At 47.1% G+C, this 26548-nt stretch overlaps 1 protein-coding gene and 1 pseudogene across 2 annotated transcripts; one reads left to right on the forward strand and one right to left on the reverse strand.

Annotated features, from left to right (window-relative positions):
- Positions 1–17903, forward strand: LOC128575972 (ankyrin repeat domain-containing protein 11-like; annotated as a pseudogene).
- SRD5A3 (steroid 5 alpha-reductase 3) lies at positions 5544–25076 on the reverse strand. Of its 2 annotated transcripts, XM_053577810.1 has the most exons (5): positions 24807–25076; positions 15531–15673; positions 11662–11859; positions 6776–6910; positions 5544–6016 (listed from the first exon to the last, which is right to left on the reverse strand). In XM_053577810.1, exons 1-5 carry the CDS (start codon positions 25025–25027, stop codon positions 5757–5759), a joined length of 957 nt encoding a protein of 318 aa, XP_053433785.1. In that variant the 5' UTR covers positions 25028–25076; the 3' UTR covers positions 5544–5756. The 2 variants fall into 2 exon arrangements, with proteins under 2 accessions (XP_053433785.1, XP_053433786.1); XM_053577811.1 differs by lacking the exon at positions 6776–6910 and having other exon boundaries at positions 24807–25075.
- Between the last annotated feature and the right edge of the window lie 1472 nt (positions 25077–26548).

Below are 26548 nucleotides of genomic sequence, written 5' to 3' on the forward strand. Positions count from 1 at the left end.
TACAGACAGCCCTGCTCTGGAACAGCCCTGTGTTGGATCTGAGACACAGTCCGCATCAACGTGAGGCTCAGATACGGAATTGCAGCCAGTTGATGACGAGACCTGGCGCTGTAAATGAAGACCAGGTGAGCGGAGCAGAACGATGCCCACAGCAAGAAGTTTCCCCTCAGCAACGACATGGTGGAGAAACAAACTGGGAAAGTGGATAAAGGTAAAGTTTCTCTAACCAAGACCCTGAGGCTGTACCGAGTGATGGAGGGAAGGAGGTGAGGGAGCGGGCCACCAAGCGGAAGCTGCCCTTCACCGTGGGTGCCAATGGGGAGCAGAAGGACTCGGACACAGAAAAGCAGGGTCCTGAGAGGAAGCGGATTAAGAAGGAGCCGGGGGAAGTCCGGGCTGCTGTTTGGCTGGGGCTGTGGGGGATCAGAGCTGGCCACCCGCTCTCTGAGCCCCAGCAGGTGGCTCTTCTCATGCAGATGACAGCAGAGGAGTCTGCCAACTGCCCAGTAGACACAACACCAAAGCACCCCTCCCAGTCTGCAGTGTGTCAGAAGGGGACACCCAGCTCTGCCTCCAAGACCAAAGACAAGGTGAACAAGATGACCTACTAGGGGGGAGACCTGCCTGCACCGAGCCATCATTGTGGGGCTCAGATCCCAGCGCATCAAGGAGCTCATCATGAGGGCACCGATGACAATGTGAAGGACTTTGCAGGCTGGACTGAGCTGCATGAGGCGTGTAAACCGGGCCTCTATGACGTCGCAAAGTGCGGAGGTGAACACCAAGGGCCTGGATGATGACACCCCCCTGCACGATGCCGCCAACAACCGTCACTACAAGGTCAGCCTCCTTCCTCGGCCCTCCTCTCTGGCCTCTCCTCTGGTGTCTGTAGTATGGCGCAGCTCATGATTCCCTCCTGGCCCCTGGCCACAGTGCTGCTGGGCCTGACAGCTGCAGCTTTACCTCCCCCTCTTTGAAGGCACCGCTTTCCTGCTGCCTGCCCCCAGCTTTCCCGTCCTGGGTTAGCATCTGGACAGCCTCCTGGTTTTCACAAGTACCACCTAAAGCAATGTGAAAGGCTCCTGTCCACTGGCCATGTGGGTCTGGCTGGACATTAGGAGGTAAGCGACAGCACCCAGGTAGAAGCAAGGTATAAGCAGGCCAAGCACCCTTGGCCCCTCCAGGCAGGTCTTTCAGAGTCTGGGTGGAGATCTTGCCTAGAAGCACAGCCAATACCCAGGCTGAGGGATCTTGATTAGGAAAGTGACAGTTATGGCCAGCCCAGGAGTGGGGAGCCCGGAGGGGACTTGGCCCTGTAGCACATGGCTGCTCCAGGTCTCAAGCTAGAGACCCAGGCAGTGTGCCCGGCCTGGCTCATTTGCTCGTGATGCCCAGCTGAACTGTTGCCAAGTACCCTTGGAGAGCCCCCAGCCACAGACAGGACAGTCTGAATGTGGAGTGGTGGTCAGACCTGGTGGGTCCGACAGGCCACACCTGTCTGAAGTCCCAGTGCCCTGTGCGGTGGTTCTGCCTGGTCATGTTGGGAGGTGCTGGTGACCTCCAGCATTGGGGTGGGGGGTATGTCCTCGAGGACAGGGAGTGCTGTGGGCACTCTGCCTTGAGAGATTTCTAAAAGGTCTGGCAAACGTGAACAGTGATTACATATTTGATGTTAAGAAAGTAGTCTTATATTTTTAGATAAGGTAATGGCATCATGATTTGTTTTTTTTTTTTTTCCTTTTTTTTGAAACAGAGTCTCACTTTATCACCCTTGGTAGAGTGCTGTGGCGTCATAGCTCACAGCAACCTTAAACTCTTGGGCTCAAGCGGTTCTCTTGCCTCAACCTCCCAAGTAGCTGGGACTAGAGGTGCCAGCCACAACGCCTGGCTATTTTTAGAGATAAGGTCTCGCTCCGGCTCAGGCTGGTCTCGAACCTATGAGCTCAGATGATCCACCTACCTCGGCCTCCCAAGTGTTGGGAATTATAGCCACCATGCCCGACCTGTTTTGTTTTTTAAAGGGGCCTTTGTGAGAAATCTACTAAAAAGATTGATACAGCATCTGAGGTTGTCTGAGCAGCACCTGGGTGTGATGAGCTGTGAGTGGAATGAGGCTGTGAGCTGGCAGGTGATGGGGCTGCGTTGGGCATCGACCTTTTAGTCTTCACACTTTTATAATTACCACTTTAAAATCTTTTATTATGAAAAATGTCAAATGCCATAGAAACATGGTAGGCAGATCGTAGCCTGAAGATGCCATGTTGTGACCCTGGAGCCTGTGGGTGTATGGGCTTCAGTGGGGAGTGACCCCGGATCCCGTAGGCAGGCCCCAAGTGACCACACAGGCCCTTAGGGCTCAAGAGCCTGTCCTGTTGGAGTCAGACTCCAGCATCAGAAGGACCCTGACCTGCGTTCCTGGCCTTAGAGAAAGGGACCCAGGAATCGGTGATGCCCAGCAGCTGGGACAAGGACCTGAGTCCTGCTCGATACTTGAGGTGAAAGAAAGGAAGGAGCCTGCCCTGCTGGCATGTTAGCATTGGCCCGGTCCAGGAGGCTGATCTTGGACCTTGGGCCACTGTGGACTGGGTTGTAGGGATGTGTCCGGCAGGTGTAGAGGCCTCTGGGATGGCCCATGCGGACATAGACCCTGGGAGTGAGGAGGGCTTATGTTAAACTTCAGTAAGGATTCTTTGAATGCTCTAGAGTGGACGAAGGTTGAGATTAGATATGATATTTATACTTGCGTTCAGTGAACTGCTGCCCGAGGCATGTGAGACACAAACGGGAGCAGAGCTTGTGGACGTTTCTGTCCTTACCCATGTAAAATCAAGCAAGGAAGAGGTTATCTTTTTTCTAATGTAAATGAAAATAAAAAAATAAAGCAGTGTTTAGAAACTTGGGGAAAAAAAAGAAAATATCTATAAAGGCTATTTTTTTAGGTAGGAATTCTCACAATAATCCCTTATTAAATTAAAACCATAATACAGAACACAGCTTTGTGGAAACAAAATAATCCATGCTCACTGTAAGCAAATATTAATAAGTAGGATGAGGCTATTTCTAGCATACTTGTATAGTCAGTGGTTATCAGCCAGTGCTGTCAACGAGGTAGTTCCCATCCTTCCCTGAACCCAATGGCAGCAGAGAAGGAAAGGTTAAGGCTATTCAACTAAGCCAACAGGAAAATCAATAATCTCCGCCTCTAATCTATTTCAGGATCATTCTTGTGAGAATATGCAAATTCTTTGGGGGCTCCCTTTAGGCACACAGAATGTTTTTACCAACACAAAAAACCAGTGCCGATTCTGACACTGTAAGCACATTGCAATTCTCAATTACTCTGCATTGGTTAAGCTTTTAAGGCCACACTACCTTTTCTTGAACCCTCTGAGGACATCACTGTGTAGAAGAGCAATGATCAGGCAAAGAAGGAAAAGGGAAAGAAACAGAGACATGGGGAGGGGGAATGGGAAACCGAACACTGCCACTTCTCACAGCCCCCGACAGGGCTCTTCACAGGGATCTCGTTATTTACTTAAAAGTACAAGGAAATTCCAGAATATCAGCCAAATCCCCTAGTCTAACCCGATATAAAATTGCATGCTAAATTGCAATACAAATTCCTCCCAATAACTTGTTATCAAAGATCATACATGCTGGGCGGAGCCTGTGGCTCAGTGAGTAGGGCGCCAGCCCCATATACCAAGGGTGGCAGGTTCAAACCCAGCCCCAGCCAAACTGCAACAAAAAAATAGCCGGGTGTCATGGCAGGCGCCTGTAGTCCCAGATACTCGGGAGACTGAGGCAAGAGAATCACCTAAGCCCAAGAGTTGGAGGTTGCTGTAAGCTGTGATGCCACAGCACTCTACCAAGGGTGACAAAGTGAAACTCTGTCTCAAACAAACAAACAAACCCCCCCCCATACATGGCATTTGTATGGAAATTAAGACCAAGCTGCAATACGCTTTCCATTTCCAATATTCAAATAGTTTTGTTCCTGAGGATGGCAAGTCCTAAGGGAAATGAACATATCATTTATTTGACTAGACTGAGCAACAGATTAATCTTAACTAAGTGATGTTGGACTGATGGGAGAGGAAATACTACATCAGATTGGTGAAAGAATTTTTGAATGTGCTTGGACATGCATATCTTTAAGGTTATAGTAAAAAGAATTTCAGCTCGGGCAGCGCCTGTGGCTCAGTGGGTAGGGTGCCAGCCCCATATACCAAGGGTGGGAGGTTTGAACCCAGCCCCAGCCAAACTGCAACAAAAAATAGCCAGGCGTTGTGACGTGTGCCTGTAGTCCCAGCTACTTGGAACTGAGGCAAGAGAATCACCTAAGCCCAGGAGATGGAGGTTGCTGTGGCCACAACACTCTATCGAGGGCAATAAAGTGAGACTCTGTCTCTAAAAAAATAAAATAAAATAAAATTTCAGCTTAACATCTTGGTTTACAACTCCAGGGACTGGAGTGGGAAAGAGATATTCTTAGATTGCACATTTGACATTTGTCTTGTTAATAATAAGGTTCTTTCTCCCATAGCAAATATAAATGCAAAACTTCTGTACTTAGTAGACTATAGTATGACATCTGCATAAAAAGAATAAATGTAACCCCTCAGCTAGTAAACCAGAAAAATCTCACGCTATGTGAATGTTTACTTTTTACTGTGATGCTTAGGCTATAGTATTATTTTTCAAGTTTTGTTTTTCCTTGACACCATGCATTTTTTTTTCTCTCTGAATTAACCACAGGTATTTTCTTTAACATAAACTATTTAAAATATAAACTATCCCTAAATATCTTCAGATTCAGTCTATAAGTTGAAATAAACTCAGGCAGACATTGTCCACGTGTGAAGGAGGCACAGTCCTGTCCAGCCCAGAGCGTTTCAGTTGCACTGTGAAGCCTTGCTGTGCAGCAGTAGGAAAATATTTTCCAATGTGTTCAGTTTTGAAATACTCCCTCCAAAGGGATGTCAAAAAAGATATTAAATAAAAGAGGGTTCAAAACTTTTTTCTGTTAGGGGGGGTGCCTGTGGCTCAAAGGAGTAGAGCGCCGGCCCCATATGCTGGAGGTGGTGGGTTCAAACCCAGCCCCGGCCAAAAACTGCAAAAAAAGAAAAAAAAAAACAAAAACTTTTATGTTAGACTATGATTTGAGGGAAATGAGTAGAAATGGTTATCAATAGTCATAGAACTGGAGATGTTTGTGGTAATTTGAGAAAGTATAAACAAACTCCAACAAACTCATTTTTCCCTGACTGTTGGTATAAAATTGTATATTACTATTACTTTCAAAGGTTACTCTGCTTTTACTAAAATGCAACAAACATTTACCGAGCTCCTGCTATGTTACTTTTCCCTAATAGGCTTCCAGCCATAGGCAGTGTCCTCTCTTCACTTGTGCATGTGAGAAGCTATTTACACATCTGTGGTTAGTTTGCTTGTGAAGCAGCTTGGAAAGTTCTCATCAACTTCTCATCGGTTGGTTGTAGACAGCATCTCAGAAAGCAGACACATCAGACACATCAATCCCTGATCTGTCAGAGTATTTCTTCTTTGAAGACACTTTCAAGATTCATTTTCTTAAGGGGTAATATCTTGCTCATTTAGTGGAAACTTTTGGGGTATGAAAACGGAACAGAGAGTTTCAAACAGTTCTGCAGAACCCGCACTTTGGTCTCTGGACTTCGTTGTCCTTCATGGTTGAATGTGTCACCTTCTTTGCACTCTTTGTGACTGAGGTTATCTTAAAACAAAAATGGCAGGAAAGCTTTCCTATGCCTTGGATAGGAGACAAATTTGCCTTTGTAGAATTTGTGGCTGAGGAAAGCAGAAAGGGCCTGGTTGAAGAAGACATATGTCACCACTAGCCACCAAGTTAGGTTGTGGAACCCAAAGGTGGCGGCCATGGAAATGTAGATCATCAGCTCTGCTAAGTAGTTAGGGGAAGAAACATATTCAAACCAGTCTCCAAAAGGGATTCTGTGGTCGCAGTGAATGACCACTCCTGAAATGGTAAAAGAAGAAAGTTTTACTACTCCACTCCCAAGTCTCTTACAGAAACTATTAGAAAGACTGTCACACACCTGTGTGGAAACCACCATGCTGGACAATTCCACTGTGGACTTCTACTGCATATTAAAAGGCCACATACCTAGGTTACAGTGTCAACTATTTATAAGAACTAAAGGAAGCCAGTTTTTCCTGTGGGCCTCTAAGCTAGTAAGGGCTCAGTGCGAGAGTCAGAATGTGTGGGTCTGAATCCTGGCTCCCTGATTTACTAGCTGTGTCTCAGCCCCCATCTGTAAATGAGGGTTAGACCACACTCATTTCAAGTGGGTAATATAAAGCTATATGGCTGGGTGCAAAATAAGTACTTGATAAATATTAAATAATATGATTCCATTTTCAATATTTCAAAAAGCCTAATGGAAACTGTACCTGTGATAAGTCAACACAAGCTAACTAAAAGGTCAAGTTTTTTGCTTTGGCTGGAATAATACCAATTTGGAGGTAATGTATGTACCAGATTTTACACATTGATCAGTGTGATAGGACGTCAGGGCTACCTGGGGCCAGAGAGATCATTCAGTGTGAGACTCTCATTTTATAGTTGGGAAGATCAAGGGCTATGGAGGTGTCTTGTCAGAAATGAACATTATTATAAACTAGTCAACTAACTAGGGCGTGAAGGAAAAGAATTCAGGAACATAACTAACTTGAAAGGGTTAAAATCCATATACAGAGGCTCTAAGAGAGATCTCACCTGCTTTATTTTTCCTGAGATTGCTGAGAATGACATGGCATTTATACTGATGGGCAGATGACCAGATGAACATCAACATTCCAAGGACATGGAACCACCGCGCTTGCATCAGTAGATTTTTCCCTATTACATAAACTTTGGAAATAAGAATTAATTAGCCTCAACTCTGAAAGGTTTCAGAGGCTCAGGGAATTAAAAAATTATTCAGTTAGTAGAAACCCAATTATCCACTTATTCTGTTTCTCTGGACTATGAAAGCATCCTGATGAAATTTCCCAAGTACTTGGCCAGGCAGCATGGCTCATGCCTGTAATCCTAGCACTCGGGGTGGCCGAGGCAAGTGGATTGCCTGAGCTCAGGAGTTCGAGAACAGCCTGAGCGAGAGTGAGACCCAGTATCTATCTAAGACACCTCTGTGGGCCCTGATCTTCCCAATTGTAATAGAAAAATAGAAAAACTAGGGCGGCGCCTATGGCTCAGTCGGTAAGGCGCCGGCCCCATATACCGAGGGTGGTGGGTTCAAACCCAGCCCCGGCCAAACTGCAACCAAAAAATAGCCGGGCGCTGTGGCGAGCGCCTGTAGTCCCAGCTACTCGGGAGGCTGAGGCAAGAGAATCGCTTAAGCCCAGGAGTTGGAGGTTGCTGTGAGCTGTGTGAGGCCACGGCACTCTACCGAGGGCCATAAAAAGTGAGACTCTGTCTCTACAAAAAAAAAAAAAATAAAAAAAAAAAAAGAAAAATAGAAAAACTAGCTAGTTGTAGTGGTGGGTACCTGTGTTCACAGCTACTTGGGAGGCTGAAGCAAGCGGATCACTTGAGCCCGGGAGTTTGAGGTTGCTGTGAGCTATGACACCATTGCACTCTACCCAAAGCACAAAGTGAGAGACTCTGTCTCAAAGAAAAGAAAGAAAGAAAAAAAAAAAAGCGATTTCTCAAGTACAGAGGGAGGACACTCTCACTCTGGATGAGCCTCAGTGGCCTTGACAGACTCCACGCTGATGTGCAGACGTGCTCTTCTTCTCTGAATGTTTCAGTATGAAGCTCAGCTCAGTCTCTGCTGTGACCTGCTCCTGTGTGGCAAGGCTGCTTTGTGTTTCTACGGCTAAGCCTGGCCTTTTTTCTCGTGTTTAACTGTCAGGAAATACTTGCTAAAGAGATCTGTCCCCAAGCTAAGCTGCCATCTGGAGACACCGCTGGGAAGACCCTGGGTGCAGAAAGCCGGCTTGACTGGCTCTGGGTGACAAAGTCATTAGAGGTAAAGGCCAAGAAGGTGGCTTTGCAGAAAGAGGAGAAACCGAGGCTGCAAGATGCACAACAAATGCTACATTTGGTCAGAGATACCCTAGTCAGAGATTTAGTCTAAGGAGTAGAAGCACTCAGAATAACATCTTCCTCTTCCTTCTCCAGCTATGAGGGAAAAGGGAAGAATGAACCCTGAGGAAGGACCCGAAGAGCAAACTGCTGGCATTAAAAAGCTCCTTCAGGATCAGGAGGGAGCAGTCAGCCTGGCTGGAGCACTGCTTGAAGAAGCAAGTTGTCCTGGAGACCAGAGAGAACCGCCCAAAGGTGGTCCATGTAAGAGAACCCCTAAAAAAGTGATCTGCGTAAGAGAACTCCTAAAAAGGTGACCTGAGTAAGAGAACCACGGTCCCAGGATTCCACACGGGTGCCTAGAAGCCAGAAGCAGCTGGTGACGGCTACTGACCAATGAGAATTTCCTGAGGTCTGCCTGTGTCAACTGCTTTTAAAAACTTGCTCTGAATAAACAATCTACTACAGTCTTCTAATGTTTATAAGTATAGGCATTTAACTACAAGGTTCTATTTTTCTAAGTTAAAAATAAGCAAAATATGAAAAACACCATTTTAAATAAAATACAAAAAATACTGTTTTAAATATGACGGGCTTCAGCTGGGCATGGTGGCTACGCCTGTAATCCCAGCACTCTGAGAGGCTGAGGCAGGCGGATTGCTTTAGCTCACGAGTTCAAGACCAGCCTGAGTAAGACCTAGACTCTGTCTCTACTAAAAAATAGAAAAACTAGCTGGGTGTTGTGGTGGGCACCTGTGGTCCCAGCTACTTGGGAGGCTGAGGCAGGAGGATCACGTCAGCCAGAAAGACTGAGGTTGCTGTGAGCTAGGATGACACCATGGCACTGTACCCAAGGCAGCAGATTGAGACTTTGTGTCAATAAATAAATAAATAAAAGTAAATAAAAAAAAATATGATGGACTTCAAGAGTAAGTCACCATAGAATCAATCATTAAAGTGAGTGTCCAGAACTTTAAATCACTGCCAAGCCCCTTACTCTAAGTGCAGAGAAAGTACCAATGAAGGGGAAAAACAGATCCATAGGGTAAGGCTGGAATTACAATGCAGAAAAGGAAAGGTAAGTGGAAGGCTTGTGTTTCCCAGGGTCCAGCCTGTGTAGCGTTTCGTATTTTGCACTCATCAGTCACTGGCTGGGTCTCCCTGAGCCCGGCACTGCTGTGGGTCTGAAGGCCCAGGCAGTGAAGAGCTGGGGCGAGGCCCAGTCCTCCTGGAGCTCACGCCCCAGCTTGCAGATACTCTTCCTTCATGTTCACCAGAGGCCTGTGAATTCATTAGGTGTCTCTAATTACTGACATAGACTCTGCCGCTCAAAAAGGCTCCAAGAGCCAGACAAAGGCCCATTGACGGGCCCATGTTATTTCTGTCAGGCTTGTGGCTGGTAAGAGCTCCAGTATGTCCTCTCTCACTGAGTTATTTAAACCAGCTCTCCCTCCACAAGACCCTGCGGAGGACAAGGAGTTGAAACAGAAACCAACTTCAGAAAGGAATGTTTAGAAAGCTATTTTTGTAGGCCTCGGTTGCCTTTCCCTCACTATTTACACAGGAGAGAAGGCAGAAGTTGGGATGGAAGCAGCAGAGAAGGTTCCAGAGAAGATGTGTAATGCCAACAGAAATTGCCACACTGAGAGGGTTTGGGACGTTCTTTTGGGTAGAAAACCCAGTACCACGCTACTGGCTGAGCACACGAAGGCCACCACAGACAGGCTGGGGAGATGAAACCTGAGGACGTGCAGAGGCATCAGGTGGAGAGATGCTTGCTGAGCGGCTGGAATCAATAAATAATTCATGAATTGAGAAAGATCATCAGGAAGGCCTAGTCTAAAATCATTCCTCCACTCAGAGGCTTTTTAGGTAGTACAATAACAACACAGACAAGACTTTCAAGGCAGTGTTAAGGATATTGAAATCAGACCCAAGGAGGAAATCTCCCTCACTGAGTGCTGGAAATTTCTAGAGCTCTATTTTCAAGGATGAATAGGACATCTTTAGGAAACAAGGAGCCTTGGGTCTCGAGAAAGCAGTCATAAAAGATCTGCAGTGTCTGGGCTGGTAGAAACCAAGGGTCCAAGGTCAAGTTAACCTCAGTACTAAAAACTCATTTCAATCACCCCAAAGGACTTGAATCATTTATAATAAGCATGAATTATTTTCACAAAAAGGACTCAAATTTATTAAACAGAGCCCTGTCCCGTAACCTTCAAAACAAAAGAACCCACTTCATCTCCTCCTTATAAAGAAGGTCATGGATTTGTTTGTTTTTTTGAGATAGAGTCTCACCCTGATGCCCTGTGTAGAGTGCCTTCAGAGCTCACAGCAACCTCAAACTCTTGTGTTCAAGTGATCCTCCTGTCTCAGCTGGGACTAAAGGATCCCACCACAACGCCCTGTTAATTTTTTAATTTTAGAAGAGATGGGGTCTTGCTCTTGCTCAGGTTGGTCTCAAACTCCTGAGCTCAGGTGATCCACCTGTCTCAGCCTCCCAGAGTGCTGGAATTACAGGTGTGAACCACTGTGCCTGGCCAAGGTCATGTTTTTGCTTCCCTCTTTCTGGGTAGTGAGAGCTGCTCTGATTGACTACAGCACTTTGTCTCTGCCTATCGGGCAGCCTTGCTTGAAGAAAAGCTTTGTTAGTAACAGTAGGATCAGATCACAGAACTAAGAGGCAGCAATATTGCTCCCCGCCCTCTGTGCAAACCGCAGCACCCTTCCATCTCTCCCTTTGTATGACTCAACCTTGCACCACAACTTCCCCTCCCCTTCCACGTGCACCTCTGGGCAACTCCCTTTGCCAAGTGCTCCTCCCTTTGCCGGGTGCTCCTCCCTTTGCCAGATGCTCCTCCCTTTGCCAAGTACTCCTCCCTTTGCCGGGTGCTCCTCCCTTTGCCAAGTGCTCCTCCCTTTGCCAGATGCTCCTCCCTTTGCCAGATGCTCCTCCCTTTGCCGAGTGCTCCTCCCTTTGCCAGGTGCTCCTCCCTTTGCCAAGTGCTCCTCCCTTTGCCAGATGCTCCTCCCTTTGCCAGATGCTCCTCCCTTTGCCGAGTGCTCCTCCCTTTGCCAGGTGCTCCTCCCTTTGCCAAGTGCTCCTCCCTTTGCCAGATGCTCCTCCCTTTGCAAAGTGCTCCTCCCTTTGCCGAGTGCTCCTCCCTTTGCCGAGTGCTCCTCCTGCTCTTGGTGCTTCTAGCTTCCTGCTCAGTGAACAGCTCCTCTGTGGCTCTTCAGAGACCGACTAACCCCACCTGGGTTCACTGACTTCAATCCCTTCAGAAAACCTGACCCACCATTTCTTCATCCTGAAACCAAGCCTCCTGAAAACTTGGCAGTTTATGGTCTTTCCCGAAGGCATTACTGCTTTTGTTGGTGTCTTTAAGGTTTTAGACTCATGGAGAATATATGTATATACCCTTGGGATTATGACTTTTTTAAATCTGCCCTAGCAGTCTAAACTACTCAAATGCAAAATGGATCAGACCTGTCTCTTACTCTTGAACTTGCTTTTGAACTTGAGTACCTCAGTGCCTGTCAGCAGAGTTCCTGGTGTGGCGGGTCCCACTCACCGTTCCTGTCATCCATTGGCACTTGGCTCAGCACAGTCAGGCCGACAAGGATGTAGTAGACCATTCCGAAGCAGTACTGCACCACATGAATCATGGCATTGGAGAAGACGCTGATGTAGAGGCACTCCAGGAGTCTGCGGAAGCTGTGCAGCCATAAGAACACGAGGACCAAGAATGCAGACAGCACAGGCTCACCCCCTACATTCAGAAGGCAACAGGTTAGCATCTCTCCTGGTGGATTAATCCAAAGTTTGGTTTTTCTCCACCGTCAAACAGAGTAGTAAACAAGATTAGAGCTAAGAAGGGGACTATCCCCTAGAAGTCATCCATTTTCTTTTTTTAACAATGAAGAAATGGGTCAAATGAAGTCAAGGAGCTTGTTTCAAAGTTACAGGGTAAGTTAGTGACAGTGTGGGACAGACACTGACTCTCGATCTGTTTTAGCAGATGGACATCACTGTGAAGGGGTCTTAGGTCTCTGGTTCCTGGCACCAAGAGCCAGATGCAGATGGTCAGGCAGAGTTCCTGACGGGCTCTAGGCAAGCCCACCTGCTGTGGCCCGACGATCGCAGGTGCCCACAGAAGCAGAAACGGAGATGGGAACAGAAACAGTGTCATGCATTTCCTTTATACTTTTAGGGGGACAGAGATCCCCGATGCCCACCTTCTTCCTGCCTCTCACCCCTCTGCCTCCAAAGACGTCCAAAGAAAAGTTGGTTTAACAAAAACATAAAACCTAGTCTCTTTTCTTGTCCTTCCTTCCTCCCTCCCTCTTTCTTTCTTCTTTCTTTTCTTTCTTTCCTTCTCTCTCTCTCTCTCTCTTTCTTTCTTTTTTTATGGAGACAGAGTCTCAAGCTGTCACTCTGGATAGAGTGCCATGGTGTGACAGCTCACAGCAACCTTAAACTCTTGGGCTTAAGTGATTCTCTTGCCTCAGCCTCCCAAGTAGCTGGGACTACAGGCGCCCACCACAATGCCGGGCTATTTTTTTGGTTGTAGTTGTCATTGCTATTTGGCAGGCCTGGGCTGGATTGGAACCCACCAGCTCTGGTGTATGTGGCTGGTGCTTAGGCACTGAGTTATAGGTGCTGAGTCTAGTTTTTCTTTTTAAAAAATGAGTCACATGTGCACACCCCCACCCCATAAAGATACAGCGTGGTGAAGTTTTACAAACTAAACTAACTCACCCCACCCACATACGAGCACTCAGATCAAGAAATGACATGCCCAGTGCCCTGGTGCCCCTCCCAGGCAGTGCCCCCCCACCAGGCAGTGCCCTTCCCAGGCAGTGCCCCCCCACCAGGCAGTGCCCTTCCCAGGCAGTGCTCCCCCCAGGCAGTACTCCCCCCACCAGGCAGTGCCCCCCCCAGGCAGTGCTCCTCCCACCAGGCAGTGCCCCTCCCAGGCAGTGCCCCCCCACCAGGCAGTGCTCCCCCCAGGTAGTGCTCCCCCTACCAGTGCCCCTCCCAGGCAGTGCCCCCCCCACCAGGCAGTGCCCGTCCCAGGCAGTGCCCCCCCCACCAGGCAGTGCCCTTCCCAGGCAGTGCTCCCCCCAGGTAGTGCTCCCCCTACCAGGCAGTGCCCCTCCCAGGCAGTGCCCCCCCCACCAGGCAGTGCCCCTCCCAGGCAGTGCTCCCCCCATCAGGCAGTGCCCCTCCCAGGCAGTGCCCCCCCACCAGGCAGTGCCCTTCCCAGGCAGTGCTCCCCCCAGGTAGTGCTCCCCCTACCAGGCAGTGCCCCTCCCAGGCAGTGCCCCCCCCACCAGGCAGTGCCCCTCCCAGGCAGTGCTCCCCCCATCAGGCAGTGCCCCTCCCAGGCAGTGCCCCCCCACCAGGCAGTGCCCTTCCCAGGCAGTGCCCCTCCCAGGAAGTCCCCCCCAAGCAGTTCCCCCCCCCCACCAGGCAGTGGCCCCCAGGCAATGCCCCTCCCAGGCAGTGCCCCCCCACCAGGCAGTGCCCTTCCCAGGCAATGCTCCTTCCACCAGGCAGTGCTCCCCCCACCAGGCAGTGCCCCTCCCAGGAAGTCCCCCCCAACCAGTTTCCCCCCCACCAGGCAGTGGCCCCCAGGCAATGCCCCTCCCAGACAGTGCTCCCCCCAGGCAGTGCCCCCTCCCAGGCAGTGCCCTCCCACCAAGCAGTGGCCCCCCCAAAGCAGTGCCCCCTCCCAGGCAGTACCCCCTCCAGGTCCCACGGGTAACAGTGTCTCTTATGACTTCTGTCAACAGACGAGGGTCCGGCTGGTGGCTCACACCTATAGTCTTAGCACTTTGGAAGGCAAGGCAGGTGGATTGCTTGAGATCAGGAGTTCGAGACCAGCCTGAGCAAGACTGAGACTCTTGTCTCTACTAAAAAGAAAAAATTTAGCTGGCATTGTGATTGGTGCCTATAGTCCTAGATATTTGGGAGGCTGGGGTAAGAGGATCAATTGGGCCCAGGAGTTTGAGGTTGCTGTGAGCAGTGATGATGCCACTGCACTCCAGCCTGGGCAACAGAGTCAGACTTTGACTCTAAACAAAACAAAAACAAAAACAGATGAGGCGGGTCACGGTGGTTCATGCGTATAATCCTAGAACTCTGAGAGGCTGAGGTAGGAGGATCCCTTGAGCTGAGGAGTTCCAGACCACCCTGAGCAAGAGCAAGACCATCTCTCTACTAAAAAAAATAAATAATAATAATAGAAAAATTAGCCAGGCATTGTGTCAGGTGCCTGTAGTCCTAGCCACTTGGGAGGCTGAGGTAGAAGCATCACTTGAGCCGAGAAGTTTGAGGTTGCTATGAGCTGGCACTCTACCCTGGGGCAACAGAGTGAGATTCTGTCTCAAAAACTAAAACAAACCAAAAAAATCCCATAAAATAAAGAACAGATGAGCTTTGATTGCTTATGAATTTTAAATAAAGCAAAACTTAGTTTTAACTTTTTAGGAATAGGTTAAAGCAAACAGCCAAATGAAATCCTTACAAATAACCCTCCAAATGTCAAAACTCCAGCCAGTCCCACAGTAAACAAATGAGGAGATAGAGTCGTAATGAGTGAAGTGGGACCCACTGACACAGCTGCCCTCCCAGGCGGTGCACATGGGCTTTCTCTCTCAGAGTCTTTTGCAACCAGTTCCTCTGCTTACACAGAAAAGGATTGTTCCTCGGGAACCAGTGGTTTGGCTGTTGGAACAAAGGACAGAGATAGGACCAGAACAATCTGTCTCTAATTCAGCTTCTCATCCTCTGTCTGACCTTAATTGAGGTCAAGTCATGGTTTTACCATTCAATTCTTTATTTAAAAAGCTGTTCCCATATATCCTTTATCTGATGCTGAGTATGGCAAATTTAAATTTTATGATCACCTGGTCAACAGCTCTTCACCACCAGTTTTATTATATAACTGGAGCCACACGGCATAATCAGCCTTTTTACATGTTTATCTAAAAGTAATTTTTATCAAATTTCTGGAGTTCTGAGACATGATTTTTGTAGGAATAGTATAAATGATAAATGTTTCAAGGCAAACCGAAGTGATCTTAAAAGCTTCTCCCTTATGGGTAAAGATGTCTTTATAAATTTATCAACAGTACTAAAAATATCAGAGGGAGAACAGCAGTCCCACGCACAGCTCAGCACTTGCTGGGAAGTCAGGAGACAGAATGCCAACGCTTGGCTCTGCCAGGAGCTCAGGGAAGGACTTAGGGACACCCTTTTTCCATCCAGCAATGAACCATGCAAAGCTCTTTTTGCTCACACTCTCCATCATTTCCTGGGCCCTGCTGAGGAGGGAGGGAGGGAGAGAGAGAGAGAGAGAAGATGCAAAGTGGAAAGTGCATCCGCTTCCCTGAAGACAGGAACAACAGTGTCATAATGAGCCAGCAGAGTCCTTACCTTGGAACTGGGCAGCCCCCAGAATTCTGAGCAAACTATGAAGCCAGTATGGAAAAGGCACTCCCAGGAACAAGGACTGAGTGAGGCACCAAAGCAGGAAGCCATTCCACAGTACTGAGGTGATATAGAAGTGAGAAAAGTATCTGCAAAAGAAAACACAACCCCAGCGGTTACCAGGGTGGATCCTCTTCAGGCCATTACGCAGGAAGATTATGCTTAGTTTCTCTGTCCCTCCCACCCTTCCATTCCTAAAGGATAGTTTTGGTTTATAATAAAACCCAAATCCTGCAGGTTTTCAGATTTTTATAATTTCCTTTCAAATGATGGGACCAGTGAATACAGGAAAAGGAGGTTAATAGAACACAACTTACTTTGTTAAACTTAGAATGAAGGTCAATTAGCAATCTCTCTTATCTTTGGGTAATAGAATTAGGCTCACGTTCCAAACACAGAGGCCACTCAGTCCTGGCAAAAGAACCTAGACTGTGCTAAAACAAGCTGTATCTTGTTTTAAGACCTTGTGTAAGATTTCTGAATCCCTAGCAATATTGCAGTACCAGCCACTCCTGCTATGTGAGATTTGCATAGTCACAGACCTTCAGGGCTAGGAGAAACCTTCAAGATTTTCTGACCCAGAGTTTTTCTGAATTGAGTTGACACATTACTTTTACTATAACATGACAAATATTATAATCGTAACATTAGGTATCAACTTCATACCGTTATAATTCTCTAGCAACTACAGAGCCTATTTTGCAATGAACATATTTACAAATGAAATACAAATAAGACCATGAAACTGATGCAATTGAAATTAGCAATGTTGATTTAATGTGAAAGATGATGTTGATTTGCTGAAACCAAGTCCGCTAATATGGCAGCAGAGCCTAACAGGTTTACTAATGCTGTTCCTGCTATTTTTCTCTCTTCAGACAAATTTAAACCCTTTCCAACCTGCGGGGCGCCTGGAGGACGCCCAGCCTTCCCGGTCCTCGGTACTTCCTGTCTCCTTTTCTCAATAGTCTGTGACAATGAAAGACGACCTGGAGCCAAAGAAGGATTGAACATAACTCAAAGGTTCCTCCAGGTGATCCAGAATATGCTCATAAGAGAAGTTACCCAGACCATGCCCACGAGCCCAGTCTGACAAACTCTGTTCTCATCAGATCACTTCACGGCAGCTCAGTTCACTCTCCCAACCACTGCTATCACTGGGACTGCCTGCTCTGGCCACACAGAACAAGACCAACTTTAATGCCACACATCGCTCCTAAACTATCTGGAAAAAACAAGCCATGCTGTCATTCCCAATCTGGATCTTTTCCGGGACCAGGCCCAGCTATCTTGACAGCTCATGCTTCAGGATCAACCACTATCCCTGGCTACTGATTTTCCGTTGTATTTGGGGTCTTCCCAGAACTGAGCCCAGGTGTGGTCTGAGCCTCACGGAACAGAGCAGAAGGGCAAGAACACCCTCTCCTGCAGGCTGCCATGTAAAGGTGATGGTTGCCTTCTGAATAGCAGCTTCTGGTTCAGCCACTTCACCTACTCTGCGTTTCCACAGATATTTATGGAGCACTTAGAATGTGCTGGACAATGTTCTAGAAGCCAAGGAGTCTGCAGGGAGTAGACAGCCCAGGTCCCTACTTGATGGACTTTGCCTTCCAGTGGAGACTCAGACTGCAGAGCTGAACCCAACACCTCACACAGTGGGTCAGGAGAAAGAGAGGATGCAGAGGGGACACTATTCTCCGACACCTCGCACAGTGGGTCGGGGGACAGACAGGGTGCAGAGGGTATACTATTCCCCTGACACCTCGCACAGTGGGTCGGGGGACAGAGAGGGTACAGAGGGGACACTGTGTCCCTGACACCTCGCACACTGAGTCGGGGGACAGAGAGGGTGCAAAGGGGACACTATTCTCCTGACACCTCACACTGTGGGTCAGGGGACACTATTCCCCTGACACCTTGCGCAGTGGGTCCGGGGACAGACAGGGTGCAGAGGGGACACTATTCCCCTGACACCTCACGCAGTGGGTCAGGGGACAGAGAGGGTACAGAGGGGACGCTATTCTCCTGACACCTCGCACTGTGGGTTAGGAAACAGACAGGGTGCAGAGGGTACACTATTCCCCTGACACCTTGCGCAGTGAATCAGGGGACAGAGCGGGTACAGAGGGGACACTCTTCCCCACACCTCACACAGTGGGTCAGGGGACAGACAGGGTGCAGAGGGGGCACTATTCCCCTGACACCTCTCACAGTGGGTCAGGAGACAGGGTGCAGAGGGGACACTATTCCCCTGACACCTCACACAGTGGGTCAGGAGACAGATAGGGTACAGAGGGGGACACTATTCCCCTGACACCTCATGCAGTTGGTCAGGGGACAGAGAGGGTACAGAGGGGGACACTATTCCCCTGACACCTCATGCAGTGGGTCAGGAGACAGGGTACAGAGGGGGACACTATTCCCCTGACACCTCAAATTGTGGGTCATGGGACAGACAGGGTGCAGAGGGGACACTATTCCTTGACACCTCACACAGTGGGTCAGGGGACAGAGAGGGTACAGAGAGGACACTATTCCCCGACACCTCAAACTGTGGGTCATGGGACAGACAGGGTGCAGAGGGGACACTATTCCTCGACACCTCACACAGTGGGTCAGGGGACAGAGAGGGTGCAGAGGGGACACTATTCCCCGACACCTCAAACTGTGGGTCATGGGACAGACAGGGTGCAGAGGGGACACTATTCCTCGACACGTCACACAGTGGGTCAGGGGACAGAGAGGGTGCAGAGGGGATACTATTCCCCAACACCTTGCAGTGGGTTGGGGGACAGACAGGGTGCAGAGGGGACACTGTTCTGGAGGAGTGGTCAAGGATGGCCTCACTGGGAGCGACACTGGAATAGAATGCATAATCCTGTGGATTTGTGGGAGAACTTTCTAGGCAGAGAAAATGACAACCGCAAGGCAGTGAGGTGGGTGCCGCTGGCTGTGTTCAAGGAATTAAGAAAGAACACCGCTGTGGCATGATCAAGGGCGGGGTGGCGTGGAGGGGAGGGTGGGGGACAGAGGACACAGGGCCTTGTAAGGATGCTGGCTTTTGCCCTGGGAGCCATTTGAGTAGAGGAGTGATTTGAGGTAATAATTTATGTTTTAAAATCCCTGTGGCTGATGGGATAGTTGCAGAGATTGTGCTAATAAATAGTTGCATGGACTTAAAGCCACAGAACTCAAAAGAGTTAAAATGGTAATTTTTATGTCATGCATATTTTACCACAATAAAAAAAAAGTTAAAAGAGGTAACAACAACAACAAAGTATTACTCATTCATTTCATTCTTCTTTAAGGTTAAAAAAAATTCCCTCTGGTAACTAGGTAGAGAAGAGTCTTGTTGTGGGCCTAAAGAGTGTGGTGTGGAGCCCAGGAGAACCACTAAGAGTATTTAATTTCATCTTCATAATCCCATAAAGTTTCTGTGGTTGTCTTCATGTGGCGGAGGAGACACTGAAGGCTCAGAGAGGTTACGTCACTTATGTGAAGTCACGCAGTATGTGGTAGCCGTCTGGCTCTAGACTCAGCCCTGATGACGCTGTTGTGCTCTCCTTCAGGCCACCTAGGCGCACCCGGACTCAGTTTTCAGGCCCTTTGTTACATGCACTATGTGCTGACGTGGATCAGATCAAAAATCAAGCTAATCACTCACGAGCGTTTTGCACAAGTTGCTACTTCTTACTGGGCCTTGGTGTTTTTGATTCACAGGCATATTATTTTGGTTTTACTCCTGTATTTTGTATGCTTGCCTGATTTCCCTTTGCAGGAAATATTTTCTATGCTTTAATGCCAAGTCATATCTCTTGCTTGTTTTTAAAGACCCATGTTGAGCCTTAAATAGCAGATCTAAAACTCTCCTGCCCTCTGTTATGGACATCCTCTGCTTCCTCCTTTGGCACTCTGCTTAACTGTAGTGCTAGTTTCCAAGCCTTTGGAAGTAGGGGTAAAGCTTACCATAGGCCAGGACCAAGCAAGGCTGTGGCCATCCAGCTGCAAACACAACAGACCCCACGGAGCTACACTGACACAACACGCTTACTCGGGTGGGTACGTGACATTACCCAAGTAAATGTTACAGCGTCTGAGTAAGGTGACAATTTCTATTGAGAAAACTAAAGCAGAAAAGAGGAAGAAGAAATATTGGAAATGACAGAATTATAATTTTAAACAAGATGGATAGGATAGCCTCATTGAAAAGGTAACATTTGAGAATTACAGGAAGTAAAGACATAAACCATGTAGCTGTCTGTGGAAGAGTTTTCAGGGAATAGGGAACAGGCCGGGCAAAGGCCCTAAGGTGCGAGAGAGGACTAGCAGAGAGGCCCTCAGCACTGGCACAGAGCTGGACAGGAGATAAGTAGAGTTGACAAAGTCTGTGACATGGTGGGGACAAGACTACAGTGAGTTAGAAGCTACTCTGTGCTTTTGAGCCTAGGATACGTGATCTGATTGAATACATATTTGCTTATGGCTAGAACTGACTCCAAACCCTAGTTAGGGGAGTTATGGGGTTATCTAAGGGTTAGAACCATTGTTCACTACGTTCTGATAAGGCTGTAATGTCACCACTTATGAGACCAGCAGGAGCTATTAGGCTAATACTCTAATCCACAGCATTCACCACCTCTTGCCTGTACCACCATAGTCGCCTCTCACCCAGTCTTTTCCACACAATGGCCAGTCATCCTTTTAAAACATAAATCAGGTTGAAAAAAATCAAAAGAATAATAATATTGCTTGATACATAAAAATTATATGAAAGTCAAAGTTCTTTTGGATGTCAATAGGCTTCCCAAACTTCCAATAAAGTTTTTATTCTTTTAAACAGAGTCTCTTTCTGTTGCCCTGCATAGAATGCCACGGTATCATAGGTCACAACAACCTTAAACTCTTAGGCTTGAGTAATCCTCTCACCTCAACCTCTTGAGTAGCTGGCATGCCAAGTGCCCACCACAACATCTGGCTAGTTTTTCTACTTTTAATAGAGATGGGATCTCTCTCTTGTTCAGTCTGGTCTTAAACTCCTGAGCTGAGGGGATCTACCTGGCTTGGCGTCCCAGAGTGCTAGGGTTACAGGTATGAGCCACCGCATCTGGCCTCCAATAAAGTTTTATCGGAAAACAAAACAACCCCCCCACCCCAATCACACAATGCAATGCCTCTCCTTCCTCTCAAAGCCTTCAGTAGCTTCCACCTGCAGAGAATAACATCCAAACTCCACCGTGGCCTGGAGGCCCTGGGAGACGTTCTCTCTCCATCCCTCCACCTCCCATATTGTCTCTCCCACCCCTACTCCAGTATTGCTCAGAGATCAAATGACCATGCTAAATTTCCTCCAAAGCACTTATCACCATCTGAAATTAAATGGCTGGTTTTACAGGAATTGTTTACATGTAATTGTCTGACTTCTTAGAAGATAAACTCTAAGGAGCCTAGAATAGCTCCCGTCACAATAAATATTCTATACACACTGGTTAAGTACATGAGTGAAGGAGAAGGTATCTCAACCAAAGTCACTCTCACAATAAGGTGTCAACTTTATCAACAAATCAACTAAACCTCAAACCTACTTTTTTGCATTGATTCCAAACATACTGATAAAGGTCCTGTCAGGAACTGAGCTAGGGACTGGTAACAAACAAGACAAACTTAAATAAATGGAAAGTTTACAATAGGGAGTGGTTCTTAACCACTTTTCTGCCATGGATCCCTTTGAGAGTCCAGCAAAGGTTATAGGCCTTTCTCAAAATATTATACAAGCATAAAAAAACTACCAAAAAACACATGTGATATAGTAATATGTATGCTTCTTAATGTATTATTACATAAGCTCCAGTGCTGAATTAACTATATTGTTCTCATAGGCATGAAAACAATGTTTTGAGGGATCTTCAATATTTTTAATGTAATATAAAAAAACTATCACAAAGTTGCAGGTATTGCTAATTCTTGTGGTTTGTTCATTACATTCACAATTTAGAAAATGTTAAATCTCAGCTAGTGGTTAGTGAAAATAAAGATAAAACTTTCTCCCAGTCCAAGTTTGTACTGTTCTGTCTGCCCATAGATGCCCTGGAATTTCTGGTTAAGACCCCCCTGGATTCCAGTGGGGAAAGTCTGGGCAGTTCTCTGTCTTTAGAGCCCCATCCATTCGTTAATTCATTTTTTTTTTTCCTAAGCAGCTTTATTGTGGAACATTTTCATCATTCATTTATTTTTAAGACAGAGTCTCACTTGGTTGTCCCAGGCTAGAGTGCCAGGGCATCTAGCTCACACCAACCTCAAACTCCTAGGCTCAAGTGATCCTCCTGCCTCTGCCTCCTGAGTAGCTGGGACAATAGGGACTCGCCACAACACTCAGCTAACTTTTCTATTTTTAGTAGAGACAGGGTCTTACTCTTGTTCAGTCTGGTCTTGAACTCCTGAGGTCAAGCAATTCACCTGCCTTAGCCTCCCAGAATGCTAGATTACAGATGTGAGCCACTGTACTCAGTCTCTAGACCGCAATTTATTTGCAATGCTTTGGTACTATTTGGAACTATTTTGAAATTTAACATGTTGCTTCCATATAATTATGTGAGTTAAAGCATTATGATGCATGTTTAAGGTCACCTATTTATTCAGACTTTCTGGTAAATCAATATTCTAAGAACAAAAAGAAAACAAGAAAAGCTACCCTCACTTTAACTAAACAAACAAACTTATTGGATAAGGGTAATGGAAATAAACATTCCAGAAACTGATTTAAAGATTTATTATCTCCTTTGAAAAAACATAATCCCAGTGTGGTCTTAAATTCCTGGCGTGAAATGATCTTCCTGCCTCAGCCTCCCTAAGAGCTAGGATTATAGGCATGAGCCACCATACCAGGTCTACAATGTCTATTTCTAAGTGTAGAAATTATAGCCTTAGATTTATGTTTAAGAGTACTACTGAGGGTGGTACCTGTGGCTCAGTGGGTAGGGCACTGGCCCCGTATACCGAGGGTGGCAGTTTGGAGCCCAGCCCCAGCCAAAACTGTAACAACAACAACAACAACAACAAAAGCCAGGCGTTGTGGTGGGCGCCAAAGTCCCAGCTACTCAGGAGGCTGAGGCAAGAGAATTGCCTAAGCCCAAGAGCTGGAGGTTGCTGTGAGCTGTGATGGCACAGCACTCTACTGAGGGCAACAAAGTTAGACTCTGTCTCTAAAAAAAAAAAGAAAGAGTACTACTGAATTTTGCAACAAGGAAAAATATTTAAATATAAGCTTCTAAGCTAAGTTTAGTAAATACATGCAGTTTCAGATTTGGATTAACCAAGATATTTTCTGATCTCTCCACACACTTTGCCAGCTGCAAGATCTTCCCCATGAAGTATGGCAGAGGTGAAGAGCTTGGAATTTAAATTCCGACAGGTGGAGTTCAAGTACCAACCATGGCACCCCTGGGCAAGTCACATCTGATTCCAAGCCTGAGTCTGAACATTCGTGAATGGGAGTAATGACAATAACGTCAATTGTGGGGATTAAATGAGGAAAGGCATCATACGAATAGGCGCTCAGTCACTGGTGGTTACTATTAACAAACCAGAGATCTCTCCTACGAGCTCCTTGACCCTTAACACTTTTTATTTTTTCCTAATGTAAAAGGGATAAGCACATTATTAATGAAGACACTCTGGAAAATACAGTGAAAAATAAGAGGCTGTAGACTCTAGCTCTCACCAAACTCTATCCTCCTTTTTCAGATAAACAGGAGTTCAAAATTTAGGAGCATAATGTATGTATTAATTTTGGGCAGGTCTCAATAAAAATGTCTTTCACATTGGCCTGGATTTGTAGTAAATTCTCCTGTACTAAAAGAAATGTTTGTTTAAATTTGGAGGGAAAAAAGAGCGCTTGAACAACCACAGGAGGTTCTTCTCTAGACTTCTGGAAGAAGAAAAAGGTATAAATTATTTCACAATTTAGTAGAAATTACAAGAAATCCACAGACTACCAATTGTTATGGTACTGAATAAGGTCTCCTTCTGACAGGTTTGAGCAGTGACAGCTGGGGTGTGAAATCCAGAGAAATAGGCACATGCAGGGAATGGTTTTAAACATTAATAACTTTTTTCAAAAGTCAGACAATAAATTGCTAGAAAGTAGAAAAGAAATCAACACTGATTAAAAATAAGATTTCAGGTAATGAAAAGAGCCTCCGAGGTCTGATGAATTTCCCTTGCACACTTCTGCCCTTCATGGTTCCTCAGAACGATCAAGTTCTCCATTCTCTGTATTGACAACTGATACTTCTTTCCCCAACAGCCCAAACTGGCAGGTTATCCACATTTCAGAAGCCAAATTATACTAAACTCCTATGAACCTGTGATACACAGCGTATGAGGTTTTAAACACTAACCCAGATGTTTTAATCTACCAGGAACCATATCACATTCCTTCAGATTCATTCCCAAACGCCAATTTAAGACGTATCTTGATAGGAAAGACATTGCTCCGTCTCTATCAGCTAGAAGAGAGCTTGGCTGACTCTCTCAGCTGCTTCCTGAATTGGGCGTGAAAAAAGAGGAAAGGAGAGCTGTTAACAGGTGGGTCTCACACTCTCTGAAAGAATTCTAAGCACTCGCAATTTAATCTTTCACTAAACTTTGTTTTGAAAACCGTTAAAAGTCAAGTGGCGTTTCGGGATGGGGCCTGATTAAACTGTGCCATCGTGGACCACTTTCTCCGGGGCACCTGCGAGGTGCGGGCTGGGAGCATCAGGGCGGCCACAGGAGCCCCTTTGATGACTGGCGTTCCAATCCTTTGTCCTGACTTTGAGAGTTGGGGAAACGGAGGCGCGCAGAGCCAGCCTGCCTGCATTTCCACAAATGAATCCCGGCGACCCGAAGTGAGATTATAAACCCCTAGAGTGCAGGAGAGGGGACAGAGGAAAATCTGGACAAAGGAGATTTAAATCTGCCATCTGGTGACCAGGCCCAAACTGAGCTGCGTTGCCATTTCCCCTATTCCTGAGCCCGAGACTGTAGCGCGGCTGAGCGCTCCCTCGGCGTCCGCAGTCCCCCACTGTGCCCGGGGCCACGCAGCAGCCGGCGACAGAGCCGCGGGAACCCGCCAGGGCCTCCGTCCCCGCCCCGCCTCTGCTGCCCCCTGCCGGTTGCCCGCGCCGGGACCCGAGCTCTCTTCCTGGCGGCGACCTCAACTTGAGCCCGGGGCGCGGTCGTTACCTTTTGGGGACATCAAAGGCCCGGCAGGCGGCAGGGCGCGGCGGCCCGGAGCTCTTGGTTTTCCCGTAGCGGATCAGGTCCTGGAAGAGCGCGCAGCTCGGGAGCAGGCCGGATGGCAGGAGCTGCAGCAGCAGGGTCAGCAGGAAGGCGGCGGCCAGCACGAGCCACAGCGTGGGCAGCGGGTTCAGCGCCGAGAGCTCGGCCCCCGCCCAGAGAGCCATGGCCCGCGCGCCAGCTGTCCGCGCTACCGGCGCCGCCGCCACTCGCCTGCCGCGGCCCGGGCTCAGCCCAGTGGGAGGGACGTCAGTGACGCGGAGCAGGGCGGGGACGCGCGGGCCCCGCCTGTGACTCGCCGCCGGCGCGCGGTTCTTGGCGCCGGGACACGCCGGCGGTGACTGGTCGCTCGCAGGCCCTAAGCTGATCCGGGGATGCCAGCTAGAAGTCCAGAATACGTTTCAATCCAAACAAAAAAGCAAAACAAACGAGATCACGTGCCTGCAAGGCTTCCAATGGAAAAATGGAAAAACCCCAAACTGTCCACTTTACTGTGTTTAGCTAAATTATGGTACACGAACTTGTTAGAATACCATGCGGTCCTTACCGCGATGATTGTGAAGACTGCAGAAACACTGAAACTGTATGTTAAGTGAAAAAAAGACCGATTATAAAATACATAGCTAAGATCGCAAACAACTGTATGGACAAAGAAGCCAGGTCACACAATAAAAATGTATTAGGAAGTTGGAAATATGTCTAATGTAAACGTGTAACGTAGAAAATCAGCACATAATAGAAAAAGTATGGTGGCAAAAGTTGTGTTTACAAAACAGTCCTTTTCCGTGACAGTTCCAAATCTGGAAACAAAGTTTTTAACTCTATCAGCTGTTTCTTCTGATAGATACCGCCTTGTGGTGACAGTGCTATTTCTTGACTCATCAATTTTATTTATTTAGACTCATCACTTTTCAACATACTTTTTATTTTCTGTAAATGAAAATTTAGCTCTTTTAGGTACTTAAAAAAGGACTTTAAGATGCTAATTCTAAAAAATGTTGTATGCCTACTGTTTTGGACACTGAGGACAGAGGGAATTACAAGACAACTGTCCCTGCCTATTTGGAGCTTCATGTACTTGAGATTGGGTGGTGGGTGAGGGTAGAAGAGGGGAGGGGTGGCTAACCTATCACCCTAATCCCAATGAAATGCTTTATTTGTATGTGTGTTGAATAAGCCTTAGGGAACTGGATGGGAAGGTTGGTGGGATTTTGGATTGTTTTGGGGGCTTTACTTGTTTGGCAACAATGTCTAAGGTTTGACAATCCCTTTACAGCTAGGTGATCAAGGATGGTCAAATTGGCATTCCAACTAGGACAATAATGCCTTTCTTTATGTGTGGCCCAGGGTCTACTATAAAGGAGTCATCCCTTCCTGGTTTCTTTATTGCCCTTAGAAATGCAACTGGTCTTTCTGGAACATCTTTCAGAGAAGCTGCTTGTAAGTTTAAGGTTTTCTTATAGTTTTTTGACCTCAGGAGGATTGAATACAAGATAGGTGTGTGTGTGTGTGTGTGTGTGTACATGTATGTATTAGAAACAGGCAAGATTGAGGCTGTAGAGAAAAGTTATCCCATATTGTTTGGTTGGGATTTTAATCAAGGTACACAGTTTCTATTCAGAGATGCCCCCTGTAGTGGGCAGTGGCTTAACAGAAAACCATAATTCAAACCCTAGCAGAGGTCCTCA

Source organism: Nycticebus coucang, chromosome 23 (assembly GCF_027406575.1).
Source record: "Nycticebus coucang isolate mNycCou1 chromosome 23, mNycCou1.pri, whole genome shotgun sequence".
Taxonomy (NCBI): Eukaryota; Metazoa; Chordata; class Mammalia; order Primates; family Lorisidae; genus Nycticebus; species Nycticebus coucang.